This window comes from Staurois parvus, unplaced genomic scaffold (genome assembly GCF_062004578.1).
Source record: "Staurois parvus isolate SC_StPar_1 unplaced genomic scaffold, SC_StPar_1.0 ptg001051l, whole genome shotgun sequence".
Lineage (NCBI taxonomy): Eukaryota > Metazoa > Chordata > Amphibia > Anura > Ranidae > Staurois > Staurois parvus.
The window spans coordinates 4,061,397-4,072,500 of NW_028318847.1; the positions used below are offsets into that span (position 1 = coordinate 4,061,397).

Consider the following 11,104-nt stretch of genomic DNA (forward strand, 5'->3'; position numbering starts at 1 on the left):
TACATTTTAAAATAAAAATAAAAGGCAAAATTAGTAATTTATACAAAAATATATATGAACATTTGAAAAACATTAAAAAGGGGGGGGCGGTGTGCGAATGCAAATTATAAATCATTCTTGTGTGTGTGTGTGTGTGTGTGTGTGTGTGTGTGTGTGTGTGTGTGTGTGTGTGTACATGTTGAATGAGATATAAGATAATGTGTAAATTGGAACAATAAGAATAAATATAAAAATGGAGGTAAATGGTGAGTGGCATGGGATATGGGGATCACTTTGCAACAGTGGTACATTATTATGGGATAACCGTAGTAAACAGATGGTGCTTATACAGTAGTGGTATGGCAGAATTGTTGTAAATGGTGTGATGACATTATAGCAATTTAAGGGCTTAATAAGAGTAGTAATAATTGGAATAACAAACATAGTGGTAATAAACATGGTGGTGGTAATAATAATAATAATAATAATATGTTCTATGCATAATCCTCCCTTGGGTGTTAATCAAGGGGAATGATGTGGGTAATTATGAAAATTATATACTAATAAATGAATATAGAGATGGGCTAGTGGGGGGATGATGTATAGATATAATGGGTTATAAAGTGAAAGATGTGTGGTACTAAAAAGTAAGAAAATAGATTAAAAAATTGTATATTAATAAAAAATGAATATAAAAATATAATAAAAAAATGAGTAAAAAAAAAATGAAAAAATAAGTCCGTAAAAAGGTGATAAAAATAAAAGTACAGGAATAAAATAAAAATGGTAGTTGAATATGGCATAAAAAGTTGTTGATGTTTATATTTATAATATGGTGTTAATGTCTAATTCCTCATTGAGTCCCTCTGGGGACAGTGTGTCTAATGTAAATATCCAACAGGTTTCTTGTGAGCAGAGGTTATTGAAGCATTCAGACTCTGAAAGATTATTGGGGATGGATTCTAAAATCCAGACTTGTAGGCCGTCAGTGGATTTTTGATGATATTCAGAAAGTGCCGGGGGACACTGTGTTTGTCCTTGCCATCTTTTATGAGGCGTCTGTGCTCACCAAATCTGGCGCGGAGGGGTCTGATGGTGCGCCCCACATATAGGAGGCCGCAGGGACAGGATACAATATATCACATGGTCTGTGGAACAATTATAAAATTCTTTTAATGTGTAAGTTTTTCCTTTGGTGATAAAGGTTTTCTGACCATGTCTAACGAATTGACAAGTTTTACACAGGGCTTTATTGCATCTGTACATACCTACAATGGGTACGAGGCTGAGTGTATTGGATGTGTTGGTAGGGGGGTTGTATTTGCTAGGGGCAAGCCTATGTTTAAGATTGGTGGCTCTGCAGTAAGTGTATTTTAGTTTCTTGTCTAAAATGTCTATTAGATGATGGTCCTGTAGTAGTATCGGCCAATGTCTGTTGATGATGGACTTTGTGGAAGTTTTTATGGAATTTGGTTATGAATCTGGTTTAAAGGCTCTGTAATGTGTGTTGGGGATCTACCCTCTCGGTAGAAGGAGTAGGCATCACCTACTAACTTGTGTGGGTAACCTTTTTGTCTTGAAATTTCTTGATTAGAATGTCACTCTGGAGGTTGCAATCTGAGTCTGTGGTGCAGTTTTGTCTAAGATGACAGAAATGTCCTTTTGGTATATTCTGGATCCATTTGGGATGGTGACAACTGCTGAAGTTGAGGTATGAGTTGCCAGATACAGGTTTGAAGTGATTCTTTGTGTGTATTTAAGAATTGTTGTGGTATAGTTCAAGATCAAGGAATACAAGTGTGTGTTTGTGGTGAGTGGAGGTGAAGGATAGACCAAAAGGATTGGAATTACAATGGGTTACAAACTGGTCTATGTGTGTTTATAGGGCCATCCCAAATGATGATGATGTCATCTATGTAACGGCCATAAAAAAGATGATTTGTGGGGCAAAGGGTTTATTGCGCCATATATATTTGTCCTCCCAGAAGCTCATAGTTAGGTTGGTGTATGAGGGTGCAAAGTTGGCTCCCATGGCCATGCCTTGTGTTTTTGTAGGTAAAAGTCGTGGTTGAATGTGAAATAATTATGTTTGAAACAAAATGTGGTGGCATCTATTATAAAGGATGATTGTCTGCGATTGAGTGATGGATCCAAGGATAGATAGTGCTGGATGGCAGTAATGCTCACGTCATGCGGTATAGAGGTGTATAATGAACAGACATCCAGTGAGACCCAACAATAATCAGAATTACTTAAAGCATACACCTGGGAACCTAACAAGTGTCCACTGTCTCGGATGTATGAATGTTGAGCCTGTGCCAGGGGTTGCAGGAAGTGGCCAATGTATTGGGAAAAAACGCTGGTGATACTCCCTGTGGCCGCTACAATTGGTCTACCTGGTGGGTTATTTAAGTTTTTGTGCACTTTGGGTAAAAAATAGAACCTGTTCACACTATTCAAAGACTTGAACAAATTTATACGTAACCTCACCCTAAAAAGATTCTTTCACATCCAATCCAAAAAAACCCAGCTTACTGGAGCCTCACCTGACATGGAAGATACCAATCTCCCAACCCCATCTGATTCAGACGTTTTAGACCTATTAGAACAACTATTTGCTGAATCCCACCCTTTATAACCCATTATATCTATGCATCTTCCCCCCGCTATCCCATCTCTATATTCATTTATTCGTATATAATTTTCATCATTACCCACATCATTCCCCTTGATTAACACCCAAGGGAGGATTATGCATAGAACATATTATTATTACCACTATGTTTGTTATTACTATGATTACTACTCTTATTAAGCCCTTAAATTGCTATAATGTCATCACACCAGTTGCAACCATTCTGCCATACCACTATATGTACCATCTGTTCCGTTCTCAAAACACTGACTATGTGTGGCTCTAAATGGACAGCTAAACCCTTGTCAGAATCTCCAGCAAACAGAAGCCCACTGCTGTGTTGTCTACCAAAGAATCCAACTTTATTTTATAGGTGAAACTGAAACACAATACAATGACAGCATATCAGTATACATAGAATAACTAGTGTAACATAAATGACAGATGACACAGAAGAAAGGCACTTACAGGTGATGATGTCTCAAGCCCTTTGGGAGAGAAGCAAGCACACTGCATCCACAGTTAATAGAAGTCTAAGATTGCGGACGAACTTCCTAAACCAAGAGTCATTTCCTGTCTGAGAGCTTGCATATCCAGAGGAGAACTGCCATACATGTTTGCCACTAGATGACAGTGGTACACTACATGTCCCATATAAGTAACTTTAATTCAATTAGCCTGTGAAGGCAACACACCATCTGTTTACTACTGTTATCCCATAATGATGTACCACTGTTGCAAGGTGATCCCCATATCCCATGCCACTCACCATTTACCTCCATTTTTATTTTAGTGTTTATTTCTAGTTTTAATCTTATTTTTATAATTTATTTTTATACTATTTATATTTTATTTTTACTTTTCAAATTTTTTATTTTAATTTTATATTCTTAATTTTTCAAAAAAAAATTTCTAAATTATTTTGATCTAATTTTATAACTTGATTTATCCTTATACGCATTTTTATTGATTTTTTTTTTTTCCCCACATAATCATTCCAGATCATTATATTCTTGCACCAGTTATTATTACCTTTCAAAACAATTTTTTCCTTTGATCACTTATTTTGAATATTTAATAATTTTCATTAATATACTTTTATTTTTATCCTTATTTTTCCAGTTTACATATTACCTTATATCTCATTCAACGTGTACACACAAGAATGATTTATAATTTGCATTCGCACACCGCCCCCCCTTTTTAATGTATTTTAAATGTTCATATATATTTTTGTATTAATTTCTAATTTTTGCCTTTTTATTTTTAATTTTACATTTATTTTTAATTTTTTATTTGTACCATCTTTTTCTCTTTTCTTTTTTCTATTTTCATTTACTCTATTTCCCATTTTCCCACATTTTTTCACTACATTTTGTATTTTCTTTTTCTTTTCTGACATTTCACAATAACCGCAACTTTCCATCCACTTTAATCCTCTTATCACCTTACAACAATGGTCAATTACTTTCTTCATTGTATGTGTACTCATCCCATTGGTTAATTGATTGAACAATTAGCCCCCCACTCCGTATATATTCAAGCTCGTACTTCCACTTCCCCCTGCTTGATAAAGGAGCGCACTTCCACCTTTTCCGGCCAGCGCATGCTCCGAAACGCGTCGCAGTGCACCTTGGGTATCTGATATCACCACAGCCATGCTGCCGCTGCGTTCCGGCCTGCGTTCCCCCCCCCCCCCCCCCGGCTCTGAGGTTGACGTGCACGCCGGCCGGCTTCTCAGCTGTTCCCCTCCAGCCACCACGCTGTTCCAGCGGCACGCTGACTTCTTCATACCCCACACAGATGACAGCTCTTCACCCTGGATACCCACCTTACTGATGGTTACACCAACCACGGTTTTTATGCTTATAATTACCTTATCTATGTGAGTGTTCCTACCTCTACACCTGAATAAAGTGACATACTGCACTTAGAGGCGCTTCTTCTTCTCTCATCCTACAGAGTCTCTTACAGTCTTTTTGGAAGCCTTGCCCTCAGTTCCACACGAGCCCCCCCCCACGCTCATCTTCCTCATTCAGCTATATACAACACCATCACCCCAGACCAGGATTGCCCAGGACTTTAAGCAGTGTTTGCGCAGATCACCCCCCCCCCCCCCCCCCCCCCTCATTTCTTCAAACCATGTGTAACCTAAGCAAGAATCACATCCTCATAAAGATACAATTATTTCATTTTGTATTTTTAGTGTAAGTAAACACTTACAATTTATTTATTTCTATTTTTGTTGTATGTTTAAGGATCTGATTCTTGCTTAGATGAAGTAAACCATGTGTAGCCTAACACTTTATTATTCATTTTACTGGCTTAGTCAGGCTCCTAAAGAATCCCTGGATGTCTAAAGATTCCACCAAGAGTCAATGGAGCCCTCTGGTGATGGAGGTCCCTCGCACATCTTTCCAAGGGCCTTCTTTAGAGTTGCCCAGTTTTTCAAACCATGACAATGGATGCAAGCTCCTAGGGTTGGGAAACCCATCTAAACTGTGAAGTGGCACAGGGACAGTGGTCCAAGAGCGAACTCGAATTGGAGAGAGCTGATGGCGGTCAAGAGAGCTATGAAAGTTTTTCAGAAGGAGATAAAAGGACATCCATCTAAAAAAAAAAATTTCAAGCAGCATGGCCACAGTGGCTATCAACAAGCAGGGGGCTACAAGGAATCTGGCCCAGCCAGGTGTGGCTCAAAAACTTCTGGTTTGGGCAAAAATCACTGGCCTCTTTCAGCAAAGCACCTGAAAGGCACACAGAGTACCCTAGTGGACTTCCTCAGTCGTCATCAGGTGTTGCAGAACAAATGGTCCCTCCATCCTGAGGTTTTCTCCTCTCTGGTAGATATGTGTGGGCAGCCAAATGTAGATCTACACTCACTGGCCACTTGATTGAGTATACCTTGCTAGTGCCAAGAAAATATCCCCCACACCATTACACCACCACCACCAGCCTGAACTTTTGATACGAGGCAGGATAGATCTATGCTTTCATGTTGCTTACACCAAGTCAAAAGAAAAAACACAACACAAGCGCTCAAGTCCGTGAGCATCCCAGGACCACAGTAACAGTCACCTGCTTGGGTGCATCCCTCTAAAGATCGGGGAATCTTCATTATACTGGAAGAAAGCAAAGAAGAGACACACTCTCCTCGTGCATTACCATGGTAAAAAGGAATTTATTTGAAAATTACAAAAAATATATATCCTCTATATAAGTTTGCTCTTTGTATAGTTTCTGTAACTCTGAGCAAAAGGGAGTACATCTCCCGAAACGCATTAGCACACCCTGCTGCTAGAATGCCAGCTGCTCGGACTGTCACATTGGTTCCTAGCTTGTTTTATGAATCTTGGTTTGTTAGTATATATTTTTCAAATAAATTCCTTTTTACCACAGTAATGCACAAGGAGAGAGCGCCCCTTCTTTGCTTGCTTACACTAAAATCTAACCCTACCATCTGAATGTCACAGCAACCATTCTTCCCATTCTCCTCTGACCTTTTGACATCAACAAGGCATTTTCGTTCACACATCTGCCACTCGCTGGATATTTTGTCTTCTTTGGACCATTCTCTGTAAACCCTGGGATGGTTGTGCATGAAAATCCCAGTAGATCAGCAGTGTTTGAAATACTCAGACCAGTCTGTCTGGCACCAACAACCATGCCACCTTCAAAATTGCTTAAATCCCCTTCCTTCCCCATTCTGATGCTTGGTTTGAACTTCAGCAAGTCGTCTTCACCACGTCTATATGCCTAAATGCATTAACTTGCTACTATGTTACCAAGCAACTGAACAGGTGGACCTAATAAAGTGGCCAGTGAGTGTATTTTCCTCCCATAAGAGCTGGAAAACTGATTTTATTTATTTATTTATTTTTTGCAGCTCTAGCAATGGATCTCCTAGCCTGGACTTTCAGTCTTTGCTATGCCTTTCTACTGTACATACTAATTCCAGAGTTACTTTAGAAGCTTTGGCAGGAAAGAAATCTTATGCTGATGGCACCTTTTTTGCTAAAAGAGACCATGGTTTTCCCTTCTTTTGGGGAGGGAGGACCTGTTATCTCTTGGACTTATTCTGCACCCCTGAGTAGCTCTCTTGAAGCTGGTGGCATGGTTTCTGAGGAACCAATGTTATGTAGGCCATAGATGGGTCAAAAACCGGCTGTTTATTATAAAACAAAACCGAAAAATTGGCCGTTCGATAGGCCAACATTACCACCAACGGTAAAAAAAATTAGCCGATTTTCGTCCCATCTACGGCCAGCATTTAACCCCATAATTACTTCTGTCCCTTGCAGAGCTCCGTTATTATATTTTACCTCCTCCTCCCCCCTCCTTCCTCCTTCTTCCTCCCCCCTCCTCCTCTTCTTCTTCCTCCCCCCCGCCTCCTCCTCCCCCCTCTTCCTCTTCTACTTACTCCCCCCTCTTCCTCTTCTACTTACTCCCCCCTCCTCCTCTTCTGCTTCCTCCTCCCCCCTCCTCCTCTTCTGCTTCCTCCTCCCCCCTCCTCCTCTTCTGCTTCCTCCTCCCCCCTCCTCCTCCTCTGGTTCCTCCTCCCCCCTCCTCCCCCTCCTTCAGTTTGAAAGAAGCTCAATTCACGGATTGCAGAACACCTTTTTTCGTTGGCATCCATTCAACCTGTCCTGGAATTTTTATAAAATGGTGTGGAACAAGGTCTAGCCCTCAGCACCTTGAAAGTACAGGCAGCAGCTCTGTGTTTTTTTTACAGCACTCCCTGTTGGGGGATTCAACGATTTTCAGAGTGGTCTCTAGAATGATTGGAAGCCCTTTTGTCCTCCATAGCAGGTGCCAGCAAGGGGGCTAAGCCTCCTAAATCCTCTATAGCAAGATGGATCAGACAGGCCATTTGCGAAGCATACCAGTTTATGTAGACTGCTCTTCTGTTTATTAATGCTCATTCAACTAGAGTCTTGTCCACCTCCTGGGCAGAGAGAGCTGGTGCCGTACAAGAACAGATATGTAAAACAGCAACTTTGGTCCAGGTTTTACACCTTTTTTGTGAAACAATACCATATGGACCTATTAAGTCAAGATCATATATTTGGTAGAAAGGTCCTTCAGGTGGTAAGCCCCCACAGCCCCTCCTCCATCCCAGGGTGCTAAGCCCTTTCTTTTGTCTTAAGGGCTGTCCTAGAAGACGACTGGGGAACAGCAGAGTTTGAGTAAGGCAGGCCATACACGGAGCAAATTTCTTTCCTGCGACCATGGGCAGTCAGTGTTGACGGGGAATCCCTTCCCAGAGCTATTGTATTCTTGCAGGGGGGCTGAGAAGACAGTGACTGTTAGCGGCTATACCTAGTCGCTAGCAAGAATCATATGTAAAATCTGGCAGGCTGGTTGTACCCAAGTTGATTGATCTATCAAATTGGGTACTTTCAGCCTGCCCATACATGATTCGAACCGTCTATTGCTGGCTTTAGTTTTTTAGATGTGTCCTATGGTTCTGTATTCTGAGGTCATGGTCTGGAAGATTGCATTTTAAAGTTTGTAGGGTATTGCATTTCCTGTCCAGGTGGCAAGAGATTTACACTTCAGGAACAGTCTTGGAAGATTACTGGAAATAGAAATTACCAGTAAGCCTAACTCAACTAAATGACACATGATTTTCTTTGACCCCCAAAACATCTTGAGTAGAAGACTGAGGCACAGTCCCAGAATGAACAGAACAAATTTTAAGCTCCTAATTCTACTTGCATCTGATCCTTTTCTCTCTTTCCCAGCTATGCTGCATCACATGGAGTTGTCTTTTAATGACTGTGTAACAAGGATGCATGATCATATTTGTTTTCATGTGTCCTAGGGAATTACCACTTACTTCTCTGGAAATTGCACTATGGAAGATGCAGAACTGATTCAGAGGTTTCTTGACTCAAAGGTATACAGCTACATTTGTGCTTTTTTATCAGTAGTTGCCAATCTAGCTCATTTACTGTTCTTCTATGGGAAAGCTTTTATGATTAATTCTGTTCATTTTTCTTTTTCTCGCCAGAATCTTAGTGCCTACAACACTAGACTGTTTAAAACTCAGGATGAAGGAGGCAGAACTAAGTATGAGGTTCGACTGGCATCCATTACCAAAGAAGGTGGGAGTCTAGTGGTCACAAATGACTGGCTTGTGGGATACATGTGCCTCTCTGTATCATTCATTTTGCCAACAGAAGCCTCTAAATTGACGCTTGTTCAAACGGACAGCTCCTGCATTTATTCCCCTAGGTTTAAACCCAAATAGAAGTCCTATTATTTACTAGATTTCCTAACACTGTGCAGCATTGATTTTAATAGTGCATGCTTGATTGATCAATACTTTTCCAGGCATAGTGTAAATCAACAACAAGTTTTATTTGTACTGTACTACATTTTCTTTGTACACACTTACATTATCCCTTTGTCACAAACCAGGATCTGCAGATAAGTCTTCTGATCTTTCAAACCTCTTGGGATCATTCGAGTTTGAAGGCCATGAGATCATTGTCACAAGGGGTGATTACTCTGCCTTACTTCTTCGAGTGAGGGAAAACCTGGAAAAGGCAAAGGTGATCACTATTGTTTCTGTGTGGAAATGAGCATGAACTGTGGAATTTGAAAGGATAACAATTTTTAAAATGGAAACTGTGACTAAAGAAAAGTTGCATTGTAACTGTCAACATGTTGTAGCAATACAATGTTTTTCTTCCAAATTAATTTGTGATCTTTTTCCAAATTGATAGTCTCTGTTAATATATGAAAAATGTCTGTGGCTGCTGTGAAATCCAGTTCTAAAATAATTATTAATCTTAATAAAATGCATCTGACTGTATGTGGCTAGCCTAACATAATGACCCCTTTATAGGGACCTTCTTGGAAATAAGTATATTCCTTTTGCACACCATACTGAAAACCACCAACTGGTCAAGGGGGTGTTGCAATGACTCCTGACTGGTCATGGTGTACTACATGGTTAAGGTACAATGTCATTGGCACACCTCAAAGAGACTCACCGTCAGGAAATGGGGATTGTTAAAAGCATTGCTCACAAAATTTTCAAACATCTACACACTTTAGTGTGTCATTTGGTTTCTGTAATCCTCATTTTTTTATGTATTCTTTTTTATTCCAAAATCATCCTTAGGCTTATGCTTCCAATGATAACCAGAGAAAGATGCTGGAGGAATATGGACGCAGTTTTCAAGAAGGATCCATCCAGGCTCATAAGGAAGGGTCCAAGCACTGGGTGCAGGATAAAGGACCAATAGTAGAGAGGTGAGTACCTGAAGGCCAAATAGACTGAGGGCATGACAACTCTAAATTTTAGGATTTCCCATTACTTTCTGTTTCATTGACAATGCTTACCAGGATAAAGGGGTGAATTTCATCAACAGGGACACAGGTAATAATAAAGACTAGGCAGAGGGTCTAACCCTTCACCACACTATCCAAAACTAAAAGAAAACTAAACTTTTTGCCCTTTAATCACTCTTTAATTTTTTTTTAGTGTTTGCATTGCATTTCTAAACAGATTGTATACATCATTTTTATGGTTTTTAATTTTTTCACAAACTACCTTTACACTTGTACAGAGGCTGCTGGGCTTTCTAGCAAGAAAGCCTAGATTTACCTGGTCACTTTTTTGATGTTAGAAGCCGTATTACTAGACAGGGAGTATTTCCTGCCTGACCCATTAACCTTGTGTTTGTTGTGAATTGAGCTAAAAAAAAGGTCAGATTTACAGTGTAGTAGTATAATAACTCAGAGCTCTAATTTTTGCCTTGAATGCACAACCAGCAGGCTGCAAGCAGTAAATATGGAATATGAATGTTCCGTGTTTCATATTTCCCTGACTAAACAAATACAACAATTTTTGAAAATTGTTTTTCTTTAACCGCTTGAAGACCCGGTAACGTACACCTGGTAATACCAAGATCATGCTTGCAGCTACAGGCATCATCCCGGTATTGTTTTTTTCAGCCGGCGATGCCCTTTTTAGTAAAAGCAGTCCTAGCAGCTAATTAGTCACTGGATTGCTTTTACAGTAGTTGGAAGGGGGTCCATCTCCGGTCACCCTCCAGGCTCTCCTGTTCCACCAGGGAGCTCAGGACTTAAGACAGCGGTTCCACTGGCTTATCATAGATCTGACAAAGGCCAGAATGTCCCCGATTATTTCTATGGTCTAAGAGACGTAGTCTAACGGTACACAGTGCTCTTTAAGCATTAAACTGCAATGTCCATATTCTATCACTCATAATACAATTACATATATTGAAATACAATATGTGACATAAATTCCATGCATTAAAGTGCTTCTCTGAATGTCCTTTATAATTAAAAGCGTAATATAGTCCACACTTAATCGTAAGTGCTTCACTCCATCAATGTGCCTCCACCACCACTCGAGAATTCACCAGGAAAACAGGACTCGAGGGGGTGGAGTGGGTCAATATGCACTTTTACCCCCTGGGAATCAATTATCCAGGGACTATGCCAATCTTT

General features: G+C 40.1%; 1 protein-coding gene across 2 annotated transcripts in view; it reads left to right on the forward strand.

The window, feature by feature from the left end:
- The window catches only part of DPP3 (dipeptidyl peptidase 3), a 112,771-nt gene that overhangs the window by 30,191 nt on the left and 71,476 nt on the right, over window positions 1–11,104 (forward strand). For both annotated transcript variants that reach the window (XM_089658077.1, XM_089658078.1), the window contains exons 5-8: window positions 8,439–8,513; window positions 8,628–8,721; window positions 9,038–9,171; window positions 9,747–9,877. In XM_089658077.1, coding sequence (XP_089514203.1) covers window positions 8,439–8,513; window positions 8,628–8,721; window positions 9,038–9,171; window positions 9,747–9,877 — 434 coding nt within the window. The remainder of the gene's footprint in view (window positions 1–8,438; window positions 8,514–8,627; window positions 8,722–9,037; window positions 9,172–9,746; window positions 9,878–11,104) is intronic.